This window comes from Neofelis nebulosa, chromosome 3 (genome assembly GCF_028018385.1).
Source record: "Neofelis nebulosa isolate mNeoNeb1 chromosome 3, mNeoNeb1.pri, whole genome shotgun sequence".
In the NCBI taxonomy this organism is placed as follows: domain Eukaryota; kingdom Metazoa; phylum Chordata; class Mammalia; order Carnivora; family Felidae; genus Neofelis; species Neofelis nebulosa.
The window spans coordinates 22,126,529-22,147,446 of NC_080784.1; the positions used below are offsets into that span (position 1 = coordinate 22,126,529).

The 20,918-nt window shown below is 36.4% G+C and overlaps 1 protein-coding gene across 2 annotated transcripts in view; it reads right to left on the bottom strand.

Annotated features, from left to right (window-relative positions):
* Positions 1–1,148: 1,148 nt before the first annotated feature.
* Positions 1,149–20,918, bottom strand: part of ZDHHC2 (zinc finger DHHC-type palmitoyltransferase 2) — a 70,316-nt gene continuing 50,546 nt past the window's right edge. For both annotated transcript variants that reach the window (XM_058720091.1, XM_058720092.1), the window contains exons 7-13: positions 17,256–17,376; positions 14,775–14,907; positions 12,182–12,308; positions 11,791–11,883; positions 7,990–8,102; positions 5,633–5,707; positions 1,149–3,123 (exon numbers count right to left, since the gene is read on the bottom strand). In XM_058720091.1, coding sequence (XP_058576074.1) covers positions 5,667–5,707; positions 7,990–8,102; positions 11,791–11,883; positions 12,182–12,308; positions 14,775–14,907; positions 17,256–17,376 — 628 coding nt within the window. In that variant the 3' untranslated portion in view covers positions 1,149–3,123; positions 5,633–5,666. The remainder of the gene's footprint in view (positions 3,124–5,632; positions 5,708–7,989; positions 8,103–11,790; positions 11,884–12,181; positions 12,309–14,774; positions 14,908–17,255; positions 17,377–20,918) is intronic.

Here is a 20,918-nt window from a genome sequence, read left to right on the forward strand (position 1 = left end):
CGTTCCTGCCATGAGAAAAAGCTGCAAGCGATCTGCAGTTGTCTTTTGCCCAAATGGTCACATTTGAATTTTTTGTTGGTGTAAGAACAATTAAAGGATGAGCTCTTAGTGACCTGGAGTGTATTATGGTAAGACATCCGTGTATGTACATCCTCTTTTTTTTGAGGATGGAAATACACTGAACATTACACCGGGGGACAGATGTATTTCAAAGGAGGGGAAATCTGCTGGTTTATAATAGAAGGGAGTAACAATTTTTTCACAGGTTGTTTCCTTGAAGCATGAATCACACGATGACTACCTTCATTTTTTAAGAACATGTTTTATAAATCCTGCGATTTCTCTAGAGAGGGTAGTTTTTGTCAAACATATGTCGTGTTTCCCGTACTTAACTGTTGAATGCACCGTACTCAAGTTTTACAGTCTGTTTCTAATTGTCCTCAGAATCATTTTACTAAGAGATCATGATCTCATCCTGTCATCCACCTCTCCTCAAAAAGAGCTTTGTTATGGCCAGGTTGTAGACCAATTTTGTCTGTAATAGCTCTGGTAGACCATTAGGAAAAGTGTATCTTGAAAGCAATTTCGATTGTCAATGCAAAGGCAAATTCATATAGACCGCTAATAATGGTGATCAACCAGACTTTATTATGGTAGAACAGGAGGGAATTCATGGATAAGCACTGCCTTGAATGGCTCATCGTTGTATTTAGATGCAACAAAGTTTTATCTTTAAAAAACAAACCCTCTTTGCTGCACAATGGCAAATAGTTAACTGAAGTATATGAAGTATTTGCACAATATTTAAAAAAATTCTTAAAAATTTTCTCTCTATGGTAGAATTTCTAAAAACAGGAAAAAATCAAAATTATCAGTTAAGTGGACTATCAGGACAGTGGAAGTATAAGTGTCTTCAAGTTTCAGTTGAGCAATTAAATTTTTTAAAGCAAAATGTTTAAAATGTTTTTAAGATACATTTTATAAATATGTACAAAAATGCAGGTCTATCTGATGCTTTATTCACTCAGGTAAACTTTATACTGCATATCTAATGAGATATGCCATCATCTCTAAAAATTCTAACCACCTAGATTAAAAACAAAACCCTTGAAAGATTATTCACTGTATGAAAACAAAAAGGGAACCACTGCAACTTAATGGAAAAAAATTTATTCGTAAAAATTTTTTTCGAATGATTCTACTGTGTATCAACTCATCATGTATATCAATAATTACACAAAAGACCTAAAGGGGGAAAATTTAACAGTACTCTCGCAAGGGAAAGAATAAAAACCCCACTTTTTTTCTTAGCTTCTATTTTGACAAGAAGGAACACCTCACAAAATCCTGTCCACAAAAATGGCTATAGTACTGTGCTTTGAAAAAACCTGGCTGCATATATTTCGTAATACATCACGTGATGCTGTTGCCCTTAAGACTCGTAGCAGTAGCTATAGGTTCCAACCTGGCACTTCAGGTAATAAAAAATGATGACCAAAAAATGCTTTAAAAGTAACAAGTAAAAATGCATCATATCTTCTGAGATTTCCTGAAACGGATTGTCAGATCAAAGTCTTCAGGTTTAAAAAAAAAAAAAAATCGGAAAGAGTATCCCTGTATCTTTAAATGGACTTGGCTGACATTGGTTCTTTCATAAAACTCATTAAAATGTAAGCTTTATATTTTTAGAAAGAACAAGTAACTGCAAGGATCTTTCTACTCCATTATCCTCCAGTCTTCTGGTCTCTTCAGTGTTGCATTTTTGTCTAACTCAGATTTTGAAAAGTGTAATACCATTGTTTCTTTGATTAAATACTGGTTCCTTAACTGTGCACGTTTTAAAAGATAATCTGCTTTAAATTCTCAAAATCAGTACCAAAAACTGTTTAAGCTTATTCTAATCTCTAACATTTACAAAACTTACACTCCACTCAAAAAAAGAATAAAACTTTTTCAAATAGTGCGTACAAGGCACAAGAGCTTCCTAGTATATTTACCGAAGCCGAACGTTTTGGCATTAACAAACACACCACATTAGTTTACCTTAAACTCAATTTCCAAACAGCACGCCATTTAGTTCAGGTTGAACTAAATTTCTGAAAGTATAGGATTTGTTTTCATGATTTGCATAATTTAGTCTTAAGTATTTGAAGAACTATAAAGTTCAACTATAAAGTGTCATACTTTTGATGAGAGGGGACACAGAAAAAATATAGATACCAATGGAGGATTAATCTATTGGCCCATTGGCGATGCTTAACAAATTCAATATGTTTGCTCTGTTCAGTAGAACAAATAACCTGAAAAACAGATTTTCAAAAAAGCCATACTGGCAAAAGAACATCATAAACCAATCATAATTGTTTTTGTATAGATATTCCCCCGGTTTAAGAAGATTGGGAGAGATGAAAAATATATCTTGGATGTAATAGAAATGTATTAGTTGTGACAAAACATTTGCTAGCTAGTTGCTTATCAGTGAGCTCAGTCTTCAATCAATGATCACACTTCTTTTCCAGCAGGGAACAAAGGCTAGAATTAAAGTCTGGCAAAAAATGATGGCAGTTTTCAAGTGTGGGCCAATTAAAATTTGCAATGAATTCATAGTCATTAGAGTTCACTCAGTCTGGGGCCAGATTTACAGCAGAGGGAAGAAGCAAGTCTGACAGGCTCCCTCCACCTCACAGGTAACTAACAGGTTTTATGAATAAAGCTCTCATTATACTGTAATTTGAAATCTTTTAAACTTCAGTATCTTAATAGTCTCAATTTTCTGAATCAGGAAAATCAGATGATTAATGGGCTTTTTATGTGTATACATTGTACAACCCAAATATTTGGGTGAAAATAAGCCCACGAATTTATTCCAAGTTTTTATGGTAGAAGATATTTTTGTCCTTGATTCATAAACCATAATTACTTTTAATATTTAACAGGAATTTGTGTTAGTTGAAACAATCTCTATACTGGTTTTTTTTAAAAAAATGTGTTATATTTTAAGCAACGGCTTGGAGAGAACTAACCAATTCATATTCTGCATATCCAGCCAAGAAGAAATGGGAACCAGGGGCCCGTGGTGCCTTCCTGTGGGAAGCCTCTGCCATCCACCTGCAGCACTGATACCTTGAAATGAAACAGAAATCATGAAATTATTGTGTTAACTATAAAAAAAAACAAAAACAAAAACAATTCATTCAATGTTTGTTGAGTAACATTCCTTGCTCAGAATTCCATGTTTTCTGTGCTGGAAAGCTCAGATGTGTTCTTGAATTCAGACCTCTACATCCGTCCTTCTCAAGCTATAATATGCATATACAAGGCCAGAGGATCTTGTTAAAATGCAGAAAATGCAGATTCTGATTCAGTAGGTCCAGGGTAAGGTTTGGGGCCCCAATGCCAGCGGCAGGACTGCTAGTTCTTCATTTGTCTGAAGCCAGGAGGAGTTTAGAAGTGCCAGCTAAGCTGGATGGGGATGTAGGAAAATCATTTTGAAACTTCATGTGCATAGAAGCACAGCATTTTTTTTTAAGTTTATTTATATTTGAGGTAGAGAGCGAGCAAGCGAGTGGGGGAGGGGCAGAGAGAGAGAGAGAGAGAGAGAGAAAGAGAGAGAGAGAGAGAGAGAAAGGATCTCAAGCAGGCTCCACCCTGTCAGCAGGGTGCCCAATGCAGGGCTTGAAACCACGACATGTGAGATCATAACCTGAGCTGAGATCAAGAGTCAGATGCTTCACTGCACCTGAAGCACAGCATTTTTTCTTTGTATAAGAGGGAAGGTTGAAAAGGCTAAATTTACTTACACATCAGTGCTACTATGGGCCTAGGGACATAACGATCTGCAAAGTGTGAACTAATAAATATTTTATAAAAAGCCCACAAATAATTTATTAATGTACTTCAAAAAGAGAAGAGATGAAAATATCATTCAGAATATAATGAAATTAAGCCTATCAATATCATGTGCGCTGAACAAATTGCAAGTCTGAGATGTAAAGCAGGAAAAACTATTTTTAAATATTTTAAAAACAATTTGGCATATTAGCTACTTTGGGAAAATTCAATTTCTAAAGACACATTTAAATGTCCCTGGTTATGTCAATATATAGAACATTTAACACATATGACCTCACAAACAAATGGTAATTAGAACTAATGGTTCAAAATACTGAAAAAACATCCTGTGAAACTTTATATGCTTTACAGAACTAGTATAATATTTTATTTGTAGTATTACTTAGTAATTCAATTATTGTATATTCAGTTACATTTTAAGAATTCCCTCTAGAGAGGCACCTGGGTGGCTCAGTTGGTTAAGCATCTGACTTTGGCTCACATCATGATCTCACAGCTCATGAGTTTAAGCCCTGTGTCGGGCTCTGTGCTGACAACTCAAAGCCTGGAGCCTGCTTTGGATGATGTGTCTCCCTCTCTCTGTGCCTGTTCCCCATTCACGCTCTGTCTCTATCTCTCTCAAAAATAAACATTAAAAAAAATTCAAAAAGAATTGCTTTCAGAAATTTAATATTGTCTTTTTGCCATTTAACCAAGTTAAGATGAAATTTTCACTATCCTAACCATAGTTATGATTAATCTGATCTACTCTAAGATCATCCACAGTCATCCAAAACCAAAACATTAGTCAACTGGCAAATTCCCAGATCAGTTTTTTGCTGTTAGTACATAGCTACTTATCAAAACCAAAACCAAAGAAAGAAACAGATTTAAAAAAAAAAGAAAGAAAGAAAACAGATTTAGAGGATTAAGATGGGTTAAAAACCAAAGAAAACAACCCAGATATCCATGAAATATTTTGACACAAATGATTTTGTGTTTTAGATTCCATTCTCTTGATTGTTTTTAGACTTCAGGATTCTAGATTGCAGTTTTATAAATAGAGATTTGTCTTGATAACCTTACTGTTCAACTCTATACTGTGTTTATTATAACAGCACATACAATTTTTTATTTTGTTTAGATGATTATGGCTTTGTTCCAAAGCTGCTCTTTATTGTATTAATTGCAGGCTGGCTTACAAAGAAATTACCTTTTAAAGAAACTGATTTAGAACAACAGGTTTAAAAAAAATTATGGTTTAAAGAAAATGATTTGGAACACTTATTGATTTAAGGGTAACGCATGCCATGGCGTGCTACTGTAACCCAAAACTGGGATGCTAGAGGTTTGCACTAACAAGATATAATTGTCTTGTACTAAGACCCAGTGGGATTCTACTGACAGATGGTCAAGGATATAACTGCTGTAATCTGGAAGGATAGAAGAAAATAAAAAACTCCAGGATCCTATCATCTGACAAGATAAGTGTCAAGTAAAGTTCAATATTTTAGGAGTAATCCTTGCCATTTAGTGCATTGCTATAAAAATGAATTTCATTCATCAACTTACTCCAATTATTTGTCAAGTTACCCTACATACAGGCTAATACCAAAGCTAGGTCCACCTGCACAGGTGTCCAACATGATACATGATGGGATCCTCAGGGTTAATTAAAACATCTTCAAATTTCAATCACTCAAAAATAAATAATAACATTTATGGGAACTATTTGCCCTAAGAGAACTGGAAAATTGTTAAAAATACAAAGCATAACAATTAAGAAAAAAACGTATCTTACTTTCATAAAGTATGAATTTATTTTGTTTGAAGAGTTAAGTCTCATTCTCCATGGTTAATGCAGGATTGCTCATACCTTCAAGAAAGAACATAAATTAGCATTTTGTTTTGGGGGGGGCGTTGCTTTTGAATAAATAGAGACTAGTTTTTTCATCCCTGATTCCCTCCATATGCTTCCAAAGGTGCCTTGCATGCAGTACAGGTTTGTAAGATGATCATACAGAAACACACACACACACACACACACACACACACACACACACACACACACACGATACAGTGTTGACCGCCCAGAGTGTCACAAAAATAGCACTTTAATGTTTATTTATTTTTGAGACAGAGACAGAGCATGAATGGGGGAGGGACAGAGAGAGAGAGGGAGACACAGAATCGGAAGCAGGCTCCAGGGTCCGAGCTGTCAGCACAGAGCTGATGCGGGGCTCGAACTCACAGACTGTGAGATCATGACCTGAGCCAAAGTCAGATGCTTACCTGACTGAGCCACTCAGAGGCCCCACAAAAATAGCACTTTAAAAAGAGATATACACCTGAGGAAGTGGGCGGGGGGGGGGGTGGGTGGGCAGGAACAAAACATCAAAGATAACATTGGATTGGGCACTTCTCACGTCATCTTAAAGTACTCTTCCTAATTCTACGTTTACCTACTACATCCTGCTGAAACTCATCTTGGAGCCCTCCCTCACCTCATCCTTCTCACATTTCTTTTCCTTCTTTTACATCATCCTTTAGACTTTAAATACTCATCCATCCAAGTAACAGAAAATTAATCTAACATGCCAAATAAGTAACAGCATATAAAAAGGAAGAAATCCTTCTATGTTAATGCAGAACTGTACGAGGAAACATGAATTCCTTCTGAAAGAAAGGGAGCTCTTTGTCTTTCCACCCCCCAAAAATTGACCCCCGACTATACATCACTTCTTTGCCTCCAAGAAAACTGAGGGATTCACAGGGCTAACAGGTGTCATCAATTTTTGTTTAGGCAATATCTAGCCCTTCCCACAGACTGGAAAATGGAATGGCCGGTTTGAAGGTGGGAGAAAGACAAAACCAGGAATACTCAAAGGATGGGGATCTTTATCTATTCCTTAAGCACAAAACTCTTTAAAGAAAGCCTATATTTTAGCAGAATATGACTGATTGTATATTAAATAATGACCTTAGAATTTTTAGCTAGCACTGTCATGTTTTACGATCACTAAATCCCAAAGAGATTTCAAATAAAACAACAAACACTTTAAAGTGAAGTGAGCCAGGGTGCCTGGATGGCTCAGTTGGTTAAGCATCCGACTTCAGTTCAGGTCATGCATGATCTCACGGTTTGTGGGTTCGAGCCCCACGTCGGGCTGTGTTCTGACAGCTCAGAGCCTGGAGCCTGCTTCGGATTCTAGGTCTCCCTCTCTCTCTGCCCCTCCCCCACTTGTGCTCTGTCTCTGTCTCTCGAAAATGAATAAACGTTAAAAAAAAGTAAAAAAATAAAATAAAGTGAAGTGAGCCAAAGTCTGGCAGCACTAGGAGAGAGTTTGAAGAAAGGACTAGAAATGAAGGAGAAGATTTTCTGGCTAATGGTGCTTTCATCATGCATGTATGATTTTATAGTCGATTATAAGGGACACCACACGCATCCATATATGCTGGCATGCATGATCACATGCTTTGGTTAATCCTCACCAACCCTGAGAAATAAGTAGCATTTTAGGAAAAGAAAGCTAAGTCTAAAAGAGATTAGGTAACTACAAATCTCACACCCCAATCAGGTGTCAAAATTGAGATCTGAAATCAGGTCTAACTTCAAACCCTTTGCTGATAAACTATACTAACTGATGCAGTCACAGATTAAAATCAACAGCAATACAATAGAAATGTGAGTGGGATTTGAAGAAATAACAGCTGAAGTTACGGCAATCACGCAGTCACTTTACTCTGACATTCTGAAACTGGATAGAAATCTTAGAGTAAAAGAATCACATTAAGATCTTTTTCACTGGATGTTTTTCAATCTGTTGCCTGAGTCGATTACTTTTTCCATTAAACATTTACATTTTGAGTATACTTACATCATTTTATTTAATAGGCAATAGTTAATATTTGGTTCTTACACTGGGATAAAGGCAATGTAGATCTTTCACAAAATGATCTTCTTCAGCTAACATTAGACATTAACCAAAGGCCTTTACAAAAAAAAAGTTCCTGAAAATTAATTCTAAATTTACAGTGGGAATCCAACTTCAAAATTTTGTAGGTTATATGATGGGATTGTTTTCACTACCTTCACCTTTTGTTAAAGGTGAATAAGCACCTTAATTAAATAAAACAGTCAAACCAGGACACCCTTACCAGCTTTGCCTTTTCCTGGGTTTGCAGTGTTCTCAGTCCAAGACTGGGAATCCGTGAGAAGGTGACTCTGGGACTCTCTCAAGGGCTTTGCAGGGAACTGATGGTTTTCAGGACTGAATAAGAATAATCATCATCATAATCATCATGTTAATTCTTGATCACGTTATGTTGAGTGTTTCTCAAAGTACAGAATCCAAACAACTTCCCAAGGGAATTTGGGGAACAGGGAATAAGGCATTAAATGGCACTGACTCGCAATGAGAAAACCGTTCTCCCTTCCATTGTCTCGTCATTCTTCCGAATATAACAAGGTGACAGTCCTTGACTTTGGCGTCTCCATCTTTGACAGAACAGGCCTCCGCCTCTGACTTTAGCAGGTGAGGGATTCTAGTTAGAATTTAATAGTGTTTAATTATCAATTTTATTTTTTAAAGTTGTATTCTATTTATGGCAATTTATCGCAGTTTTCATTTATGACAGTGAGGTACTGTTTGATTTAAAAATAAGCTTCAGTGCCAATTTAAATAAATATGTTAAATAAAAATATTAGTTTTATGTGGTATGTGGATATGGAAAACATAGATAAGAAGGTGATAGCAGAAATAAAAGTTGGAGAAAAATTGGCCTAGTGTTTCTAAAGTGGCCTAACTAGTCTTAAACAAAGAATTCTCTATCTTCCTCTCTTAAACTGAAACAACAAATTTAAGTGCTATCTTGCAAAAATGTTGGAAACATCTGACAACATCAGGTTTTACAAACGTTGTTTAATTTGGAGAATGAAGAGTCTTCAAAGAATTTAAGTTTTAAAATTTAAGTACACATGCTACATATCAATCTATTGGGTGGCATGAAAAAATAAAAATTAAAAAATAACATTTCACTCAGAAAAAAATATTGGCATAAAAACTATATAAGTGTAGTTTTAGAACACCCTGAAATAGTAATTATAATCATGTTCAGAAAAAAAAGTTCAATTTCTTCCAAGAATAATTTCACATATGTGAGTTGACTATACTATATTTTTTAAAGGATATGCTTTTGCTCCTTAATAATTACCTCATATCTAAAACTGGAGAATATTTTAATTTTGTGCAGCTTTAACATCCCTTTATTAAAATTTTGGAGATAAATCTTTAAAAATAAAGAGCATGTCTCCTATTTATATGAAAAAAACCCCAAATAACTCTTGTATTCTAATTTTTATTATTCTTCAGGAAAGGGACCATACACCTGGTTTAGCATAGTAACCAGGTCCTGGTTTAGGGAATCCTTGCAGATTCATTACTGCCAAGAAGACTAACAAATGGCAAGGAAGGATCCATTCATTCAACTGTATTCAATGAGTACCTATTACATCAAGGAATAAAGTCTTTGATCGCACAGAAATTTCACTGTAACTGAGGAAGAATAATAATAAATAAGCAAATATGTAATAAGTCAGGTGACAGGAAGACCTGACAACAGAAAAAGAGAGAGTAAGGGGAAGCGAGGGAGCAGGTCCCTATCTTACAAAGGGTTTTCAAAGATAGCCTGTATTGTGAAGTTACACCTGAGCTGGAAGTGAATTAAGAAAAGGTCGAAGAGCATTCAGATAGCTGGAAAAAAAAATGGGTAGGAAGAGGAATTGGCAAGTACAAAGACAATAAATAAGGACATGCCAGGTACATTTGGGGACCAGCAAGATCTGTGTGTCTGAGGACCGTGAGGGATGAGAAGGTGGTAAGGGATGACATTAGAGAGCTACTGGGGCCAGATTAGACAGGACAAGGTAAGGACACTAATTTGATTTATGCTGATTAAGATGGGAAGCCAAGGGAGGGTTTTGAGCACAGGAGTGACACAATCTGATTCTTAATGGAGAGTAGACTGAAGCAGGGCAAAAATGGAACCAGAAAGACCAGCAAGGAAGATGTGGAAGTAATCCATGTGAGAAATGATGCCTTGGACCGGAAAGCAGTCTGAGGGTGACAAAAAGTACTCGGATTATTGGCATATTTTGAAGGGGCCTCTGACAGGATGTGCAAATGGAATAAATACAAGGTAACGAAAGAGGAGTCTAGAATGATGCATGGTTTCTGGCCTGAGCACCTGGGAGAAGGGGGTCACGTATACTGACATCCAGAAGGATGGAGGAGAATCAGATTTAAGCCGAAGGGTGTTGATGGTTGGAAATCAAGATATCCGCTTTGCACCTGTTCAGTGGGAGATGACTTTTAGACATTGAAGTGGGAATGTTCAGTAGACAGTCAGACATAAAACCCTGCAGTAGAGGAGAGACAGCCACTTGCCATAACAATTTTATATGGGCTCATCAAGGAGGAATTATAGAATTACATAAAAGACAATTTAGCTGTCAAAATCCAATCCCAAAATTTAAAGGAAAAGGAAGTCGATAGTGGTTACTTGACCCCTTCAAGATCACCTAGCAGGGCAAAAGTGCCAGAATTAGGATTTCTCCGAGGGCCTTTGGTACACTTAGTAGAAGGAGAGATACCATCTCTGAAAACCAAATCTTCTTGAACTACAAAAAACCACTTAAAGGGTAAAAAACGTTATTGAAAACTACTAAACTTTATAAAAGCTTGAAAACATTCTAAATAATCTATTAAAGTGATATTTTTCCGCATGAAGATACAAGGAAAATCGTTAAGATATAACTCTGTTAAATTTCCAAGCCCAAACTCAAAGGGGACATCCCACTAAGACTCCGGTGCCTTTGAATGTCCCCGGGAAACACATCAGAACGGCCTCCTCATTAACTTGTTCAGTCTCCTGTGTCCAAGGTCACGCTGGGGATGGGGTGGCAAACAGGTTTCATCTCGTGACAATTTAAAATGGCTTTGGAATGGCTACTGCCTTGAGGGTCACTGCCTCAAGAAGAATTGTGGGGTCATGACAGGCTCCACCAGAGGCCGTGCTGTGATCAATAAGAAATGGAGACAGCAGGAGCGGAGGTACAGGTGTTATGTACGTGGCATTCCAGCAAAGAAGAAACTCTCTAAAATTTAAGAATATTACAGTTATGCTCTTGCTATTGGCTTCCCCTTAAAAATTAGAGGTATGGCCATATTCAAATAAATCTGTCTTAAAGATGTGAAAGTTAGTGTTTTAAACTTAAAAATTCATACATAGCATTTAACAGGTTTAAGTAGTTTTGCCTTTTGCCAGTTAATTGCAAAGTTAGAATCAAATTTCAAGGTCTTCCTCAAATTCTTGACAAAGCAAGGGCAAAAGTCTCCAAACACTAAATTTCTAGGGCCCCTTGCCTTTCCCTTCCACTGAAATGGCCCAGATAATATTTACTGGTCTTTAATAAGCATTAGGAAATGTGGTGCACTAGCAAGCAGGTGTCTGGGATTCCATTTGATCTCCAAAAACCTAATCCAAGGAAGTGCTTCTTATCTCTTTATAATGTTATAGGTACCACAGAAAGGACCTGGGGGGTCCGAGGGCACGTTTCCTGTCTGCTCACCTGATCACTAGGGGAGCTAATTTGGACTTATATGCTCTTCTTTTAAGCACTACGTTTTAAAAATCGTAATATACTTCAGTCAAGCAGCATGTATGGAGAATTAACACCTGTTTATCCAGAGTAATAACAGAGTTTGACAAGTATAATTAAAGCTCCCTATGTACCCCTCCCCAGTCATACTTTCCTATCTCCCTCATTCCAAGCAGGAACCATTGTGGTCAAGTATCCTAGGTTTTTAATTTTTTTTCCCCAAGAAATATATAGCCCAAGGACACAGGAGGAGAACATATATTATTTGAAAGTAAAATAGAAAAAAAATATGGGATTACGTTTTCGATGTTGAGTTCATTCCTGCAGGAGTAGATGGTTGTTCAGGATCCTGATTAACAAGGCAAGTTGGAAAGGAGCAGCCATCACCTAGACTAGAATCAAAACGAAAACTTACAACTGAGCGGTAAAAAAGGCCATAGTGTGAAACCATTACAATGTGATGTTTGCCAGCGGAACACAGTTATGCTACGGACAAAACGGGTCTATCAGACACTGGCTTCAATACAGCATGTTAAGGGAGAGGCTGAGTTAACTGACTTCCACACTGATATAAGGGTGAACCACGAAATAATTCTTCTCACAAAAACAGGAATTCCCATGCAGAATTATAGTTCTTCTGTTGGGTTGCTTTCATTGGTTTAAAACCCGAATACTTTCACAACAAACTACCTTGAAAAAACGGGTAGCAGCCAGTACTTCTTCTCATCACCAAAAACTTGTCGCATGTTTTTACTGAAACCCAAGCTGAATCCATTCTTATCTGTTCCGTGTCGAAATACAGGACTTCTAAACGCCTCTGCCAAAAAATGGGAGAACAATCACATGAGTAACACATCTAGTAACCCCCACATGTATAAACCACTGGACTAAATGAGGGAACTCTAAAAATCAATGGCTAGCCCCCTGTGAACGCACAACTCGCGTACCTATCAAAAGCTCTGCCACATAGATTGCCTATTCTGTTTTAGAGGATGTGATTGCATTCATTTTCATTTTTAAAGAATCCTTCTATTATTATTAGCAGCACATGTGCATTGCAAAAGAAAATCAGAAAACACAAATAAGCAAATTAAAACTTTATAAATTCTGGATCTTTTTTAGATAGATGTGTGGACGGATAGATTTGAGGATCAGCTTCGCCATTTCTGCAAGAAAGGCCACTGAAATTGTAATAGGGATTACACTGACTCTGTAAATCACTTTGGGTCATACTTAAAAATATTAAGTCTTCCCATATATGAACACGGGAAATCTTACCATCTATCTGCGTCTTTAATTTCTTTCAGGCAAGCTTGGTAGTTTTCAGTGTACCACTGCTGTACCTCCTTGGTTACACTTATTCCTAGTTATTTTATTATTCTCATGCTTCTGTAAATGGAATTGTTTCTTTAATTTCTTTTTGGATGGTTCTTTGCTCGTGTACAGAAATACAACTGATTTTTCTGCATAGTGATGTTGTGTCATGCAACTATTAGCTCTAATAGTTTTTATCGTGGATTCTTTAAGTTGTTTTTTTTTTTTTTTAATATAGAAGATCATGTCATCCACGAAGAAAGATGGTTTTACTTCTTCCTTTCCTATCTGGATGGCTTTATTTCTTTTTCTTGACTAATTTTTCTGGCTAGATTAAACACCACTAGGGAAAGTGGCCAATCTTGTTTTGTTTCTAGTCTTAGGGGAAAAGTTTTTATATTCACCATTGAGTATGATATTAGCTACAGATTTCTCATTAATGCACTTTATCATTTGGGGCTTGAGGAAGCCCCTTGTGCTGAAGAAATTCTCGTTTGCCTCTAATTTGTTAAGTGTTTTTACCTTGAAAGGGTGTTGGATTTTGCCAAATACTTTCTCTGCATTAGCTGAGTTGATCATGTGGTTTATTTTCCCTTCATTCTATTATCGTGGTATATTACCATTGATTGATTTTTGCATATTGAAACACCTTTGCATTCTTAGGATAAATCTTTCTTGGCCACCATACATAATCCTTTTAATAAGCTGCTGGATTTGGTTTATTTTATTGAGGATTTTTGTATCTATATTCATAAGGGATACTGGGCTGTAGTTTTCTTGGATGTCTTTGTCTGGCTTTGGTATTAGGATAATCCTGGCCTCACAGAATGAGTTACAAAGTGCTATCCTATCTTCTAATTTCTGGCAGAGTTTGAGAAAAATTGATGTTATTTTTATTTATTTATTTATTTATTTATTTATTTATTTATTTATTTATTTTAATGTTTGGGAGAATTCACCAGTGAAGGCATATGGTCCTGGGCTTTTCTTTGTTGGGAGGTTTTTGATTACCAATTCAATCCCTTTACTTGTTACAGGTCTGTTCAGGTTTTATATTTCTTCTTGAGTCAAATTAGTAGTTTGTATGTTTCTAGAAATTTGTCCATTTCATCTGGGCTACCTAATTTTTTGGTGTTCAGGGTATTCACTTATAACCCTTTTTATTTCCGTAAATTCAGTAGTAATATCCCCACTTTCATTACCGATTTTCATTAAGTCTTCTCTGTTTTCTCTTTCTCGCTAATAACTTGTAAAATTTGTTCATATTTTCAAAGACCCAGTTATTGATTTCACTGGACTTCTATGTTTTAAATTCTCGATTTCTGTTGTCTCCTTTCTAATCTTTATTATTTCCTACCATTTGCTGGCTTTGGGTTTCCTTTGCTCTTCTTTTGGTACTTCCTTAAGATTTAAAGTAACTGATTTGCGATATTTCTTTTTTAATGGAATCATTTATAGCTAGCTGTGGATTTCCCATTAAGTACTGTTTTAGCTGCATCCCACCTCTGTAGGGCTTTTGAACATACCGTTTCCTCTGCCTGAGATGTTACGGCTCTTACCATGACGGACTTCATAGGTTATATACTTGTTGCTTTGATAAGCCCTTCCCTGGCCACTCTAAGTAGGTTCCCTTCCATCATCCCAGTCCTCGATTCATACCTCAGCATCCTGTTTGTTTCCTATATAACACTTGACATTTTGTAATTACTTTTATGTTTGGTTACAGATTTTCTGTGCCCCCCATAGACTATTTTGCCCTTGCTCACCACTGTATATACACAATGCTTTACACACAATGGACAGTCAATAAATATACAGAACGAGTGCATTTGTAGGTGGCTAAGTGACCCTCTCACACAACAGGGTAGGAAATAAAAATGATTTTTACCACGTCAGGACAGGTTGGCATTTAATCATATGGCAACTTTTGATGCGTTTAAAGTTCTGTTAACTACAATTGAATACTCACCTAATGTAGATTTATTTTTGCTGACTAGCCAACAATGATAGCCAAACAGAGAAGACAAGCTGACAGAAAACATAGCTGCGGCAAAGAATAAAAACATAATATGGAACTTGGCTTGAGTATCGGGTAGGCCATTCTATAAAGAAAGGAAGAAAATAAAATGTTTTGTCAAAGGGATATGTATTCCCCTACATTTGTAAGTAAGATTTTTTTTCTGCTCTATTTTTTTAAAATTTAGATATGGAGAAAGATACATGGCTTTCTGTTAAAATGTTGAGGAAAAATATGTCATAAGATTAAAAAATGTTTGCTATTAATTTATATAGATATTAAAAAGATATTAAACTTGGGATATTTGTTTTTCATAACTGATTCATAGAAAAGTTGTGATACCATATGTGTAAACTATAACACTAGGAAGCACGATAAAAGGAACTATAAAATATAGTTTTTAATTTACTTCTCAAAAATGTTTTGTTAACATACTACAGCTTTACAAATGTTTAAATAGTTTTATTATAAAGCCTGAAAATGAAGGTTAACTGGCACAATTACTATTCTTATCGGTGTTTTACATTACTACAAACAACAGCATCCACTACAAGAACACATACATTGACACGTCCACAGTAAGGCTTCGAGCCATTTTGAGGAACAGCATCACAGAAAAGATCAACACTAGTGCATAACACTGACCTAAAACAAGCCTTACGATATGCATGTGATTGAACAGGCCATCTCAAAGCAAAACCAGTTTGTCTCTCATTTTATTTATCGTCCACTCTGGAAGGCCAGGCTTGGGCTATGGAAACTGAGTGAAACACCAGATCTGCTAGGAGACGTCCCCTTCTGATGGAAGGTCATACTGTCTCAATATCATATATTAGCATAGGTCACCGGATCTCACTGACAGCTTTGACAGCAGAGTCCTCAGAGTAAAAACTGGTCATTCCATATATATATGTATATATGTATGTGTGTGTGTGTGTGTGTATATATATACATATATATATATACATATATATATGTATATATATATATGTATGTGTATATATATATGTACATGTGTGTATATATATATGTATACATACATATATGTATATGTGCATGTATACATATATACATATATATACACACATATACATATATATATATATATATATATATATCCACATACACATATATATATATGGAATGACCAGTATACGGATGTATATATGTATATATATGTATGTATATATATGTGTGTGTGTATATATATGTATACATATGTATATATACATATACGTGTATATATATGTATATATGTATATATATATGTGTGTGTGTATATATATATATATGTGTATATATATATATATACATATATATATATATATATAGAATATGGTTTGCAGCTAAAACCATCCATAGGAATGAGAAGCAGTGAGGTATTATCTCTCAGACATTCATTCGAGGCTATTCTTCAAGCTGGACATTGGAGTATTCTTGCATGCTAGGAGCATGTCCATATATATGCCTGTGCATTCCTAGTGCTTAGGGATGCAGCTGGCACATGGAGGCATTCAATAAACCTTTAAAAGCAAATGAGCTACTTAAAGCCTAATCAAGCAATACCTAATAAAATTTCAGGATATTCTAGACATAACACTTTTAAAAAATAATCTTTACATATGTAAAGAAAACATTTCAATTTTTTTAAATACCAAAAAAAAAAATCTTCTAACAGAGTCAGTTCTCATTATTCACTGTGGTTATGTTCTATAATGGTGCCATGAACACTAAATTTGTGGCTATGGATCCAATGCCAAAGGCAAAATAAAGGGTTAGGTTCCTGCGAGCCTCTGGTCACCATATTCTCAGCAAGTGATCAATACACAACCTCGTTTGATGTGTGTTTCTGCTTAAAGACACCTTGCTGACATCTTATTTAGTACATATTGTTGATTCACAGCCAACAACAGCGTAAGTCATGCCTGAAGGAAACTTCTCTAACACATGTATTTTCTCCATAAGGCACATTCTAGTCTTCTTTTGCTTAGAAACACCAGACAGCAAGCACTTCGGCACTACATTTGAAATAGCAAAATCACCAACAAAAAGTACAAAGTGCAAAAAATGTGACACTAATCAGAATGAAAAGCATACTTGTTTACAGTAAGGGGGAACAAGAAGGCCAAACAAGAAGGCAGCATGTTGCCTTGTTTGATCTCAACTGGGAATGTGCACACGGGACGAGTCAAATTTTTCCCACTCTCAGCATGTCTGCAAATGACCACAAAAGCTCTGCGAGTACTGACTTTGGGATTACAGATAAATTTTAGCAAGCAGAAGAATTCACAAATACAGAATCTGTGAGCAATGAGGATTGACTATACAGAAATGAACTCTGTTTTATGAAATCTGTGTCTGAAATAACTTGATTACTGAAAATCTATTATGTACTTTTATATACCACAAAAAGACACCAAGGTATTGACTTACTGTCCAAAATTTGATAAAATACTGTAAATCTGTAGCAGCAATAAAAAGGCAGTACAGCAGAGAATAAGCCAAGAAAAGGAGGAAAAATTTATAATTTGAAAATCCAACACAATTGTTCACCCTGTTAAGAAAACAAAAACAACAGTTTCAGTCAGTTGTGCACGTTCAACCTAGGTATACATATGCTCATCCTGAACACAGTATTTGGTTTCCTGTCATTTAAAATTCATTGGCATTTCTTTAAGCATGACTCGTAAGATTTCTTTCCACATACAACCATTAAAAAATCCATTTCACAAAAGAATTTGTTTAGATTTTTTGCTTTAATCAATCATGGACCGATAGCTGTGTATCGTGTCCATTTATGCAAATAAGCACATGCCTAAAAACACAGAGCTGGGGAGAAACCGAATGAAGTCAGGCAGACAAGAGGAACATGCTATGTTCTTTTTCTTTCTTACCTTTGGATTTAATTTCTAACTATGATTAAGTAACTTCAAATCTTTCAGGTTTTCCCGAATTAGATGAAATATCTTCACAAACTGCTTGCATGCCATCAGCACACCACTGAAGTAAACAGATTATCAAGCGGAGGTTTAAGAAAAGAAATAGGATTGAGAACCAAACTGCGGGGATCATAACGTAAAACTGCCACTTGACAATTATGTGGCCCTGGCCAAGTGGAATAGTCTGCGAGACTTTCATTTTCCTTATCTGCAAGATAAACATTCCGGAGGTGGGCTTTATAGCCTTTGATTCCAAACATGGAGATTGATAATTCTCAGTTCTCACGCTAAAGTATATTTGGGAGGAGGGGTAAGAATTCAAACTATTATATATCAATAAACATAAATACAAATACAACTCATACTTCATAGCCACACTCTTCTATCAATTTTTCTTATTTTTTTATTATTATTTTTTTTAATTTTCAGGCGCCTGGGTGGCTCAGTCAGTTAAGCGTCTGATTCTTGGTTTCGGCTCAGGCCCTGATCTCACAGTTTCTTGACTTGAAGCCCTGCATCAGGCTCTGTGCTGATAGGGCAGGGCCAGTTTAGGAGGCTCTCTCTCTCCCTCCCTCTCTCTCTGCCCCTCCCCTACTGGCGCTGTCTGTTTCTCTCAAAATAAATAAATAAACTTAAAAAATTTGTTTTATTTTCTTTTTGATAAAGACAGGGAACTACAGGATGATCTCGTTGTAAACGTGACACAACCCCTAAGTGGAAATGGCTGGCATCTTCAATGGGTGAGTTAACTTTGTTAACTGGTACAATAAACCCAGTGCAAAGAACATACATGTATTGTTTCCCGGCCTCAAATGTCTTTTGCTTACTCTAATGTTAGCAAAGTGACCTCATTCTCTGTTGACTTTGCTAACAAACTAAGGCATTTTTCTTTTTAGATTTTTAAAGTAGAAGTGTACATATGAAAAATGTTTACCCAATTATACAAGATAAATAAGCCCCAGAGGTGTGTGGTGAACACTGTACCTATAGCTAACAACACTGTAGTGTGAACTTAAGAATTTGTTAAAAGAGGGGCGCCTGGGGGCGCCTGGGTGGCGCAGTCGGTTAAGCGTCCGACTTCAGCCAGGTCACGATCTCGCGGTCCGTGAGTTCGAGCCCCGCGTCAGGCTCTGGGCTGATGGCTCGGAGCCTGGAGCCTGTTTCCGATTCTGTGTCTCCCTCTCTCTCTGCCCCTCCCCCGTTCATGCTCTGTCTCTCTCTGTCCCAAAAATAAATTAAAAAATGTTAAAAAAAAAAAAAAAATTAAAAAAAAAAAAAAAAAAAAAAAAAAGAGGGGCGCCTGGGTGGCTCGGTCGGTTAAGCGTCCGACTTCAGCTCAGGTCATGATCTCACAGTTCGTGAGTTCGAGCCCCGCGTCGGGCTCTGTGCTGACAGCTCAGAGCCTGGAGCCTGTTTCAGATTCTGTGTCTCCCTCTCTCTCTGCCCCTCTCCTGTTCATGCTCTGTGTCTCTCTCTGTCTCAAAAATAAATAAACGTTAAAAAAAAAAAAATTTAAAAAAAAAATAATTTGTTAAAAGGGTAAGTGTTGTGTAAGTGTTCTTACAATTAAAAAAACTTTAATTAAAAAAAAGTAAAAAGGTAAGCCTTTATCTGGCTTATGAATAAATGGAAAATTTGGGGGGGGGGGAAGAAAAATGTTTATACATCTACCTCAAAAACCATAAGGTAAAGGGAACGGCATTAGAGTTAGTAATTCTGGAACATAAAGGTATTGTATATTGCAAATAAGTAATAAAGAAGGCAAAACTTGTGGGTGCACATTGTATGAAAACAGTTATGATTCTAGTGTGAGTGTAAACCAATTGCTGAGATTGCCTTTTGTGACATCTGAATGAAACAATGGCAAGAAATAATATTGCAGAGAGTTCCAAACAAGCCTACTGTAATTGCATTCTGTCTCCAAAGGATGCAGGATAATCCCTTAGCTTCCTTGTGTTGGTTTCTAGAGGAGAGAATGGTTACATGGAAGCTGGGGTGCCTTAATACTCTGGACAATGGGGGCAAAGACAATGACTCTTTTGTGGACCAGGGGAAGATAAGAAGGGATAGGAAAGATTGTTTCTCTTCCTATGAGAATGTAAGAAGCAGGTTTGGTATTAAATGGTACATAGCATTTTTATGAAAAGTAGAAGATTTTATAACATTGAATTTAACTTACTTTGACTTCTACTTAGGAGCATGATGTAATGTAACCTTAACTGTCACTTAGGAAACAGAAGAGAAAGTCAGTAAATAAAAACCAAGTATTTTAGAATTTGATATGTACTTTACACTTGAAGAAATATAGTAATAAAATGTCTCTTCATAACAGACAGCTTTGATGAAATGTTTTAACTCTCCACTCCTTTGTAGACTCAATTTGAAAAGGAAGAGAACATAACTGGACAGCAACAGGCAGAAGAATGAAACTAAACCACTTTCTCACACCATTCACAAAAATAAACTCAAAATGGATGAAGGACCTGAATGTGAGAAGGAAACTATCAAAACCCTAGAGGAAAGAGCAGGAGAAAACCTCTCTGACCTCAGCCGTAGCAATTTCTTACTCGACACATCTCCAAAGGCAAGGGAATTAAAAGCAAAAATGAACTATTGGGCCCTCATCAAGATAAAAAGCTTCTGCACAGCAAAGGAAACAATCAACAAAACTAAAAGGCAACCGACTGAATGGGAAAAGATATTTGCAAATGACATAGTGTGTAAAGGACTAGTATCCAAAATCTATAAAGAACTCACCAAACTCTACACCCGAAAAACAAATAATCCAGCGAGGAAATGGGCAGAAGACATGAATAGACACTTCCCTAAAGAAGACATCCAGATGGCCAACTGACACATGAAAAAATGTTCAATATCACTTCTCATCAGGGAAATACAAATCAAAACCACACTGAGATACCACCTCACACCGGTCAGAGTGGCCAAAATGAACAAATCAGGAGACTATAGATGTTGGAGAGGATGTGGAGAAACGGGAACCCTCTTGCACTGTTGGTGGGAATGCAAACTGGTGCAGCCACTCTGGAAAACAGTGTGGAGGTTCCTCAAAAAATTAAACATAGATCTACCCTATGAGCCATCAGTAGCACTGCTAGGAATTTACCCAAGGGATACAGGAGTGCTGATGCATAGGGGC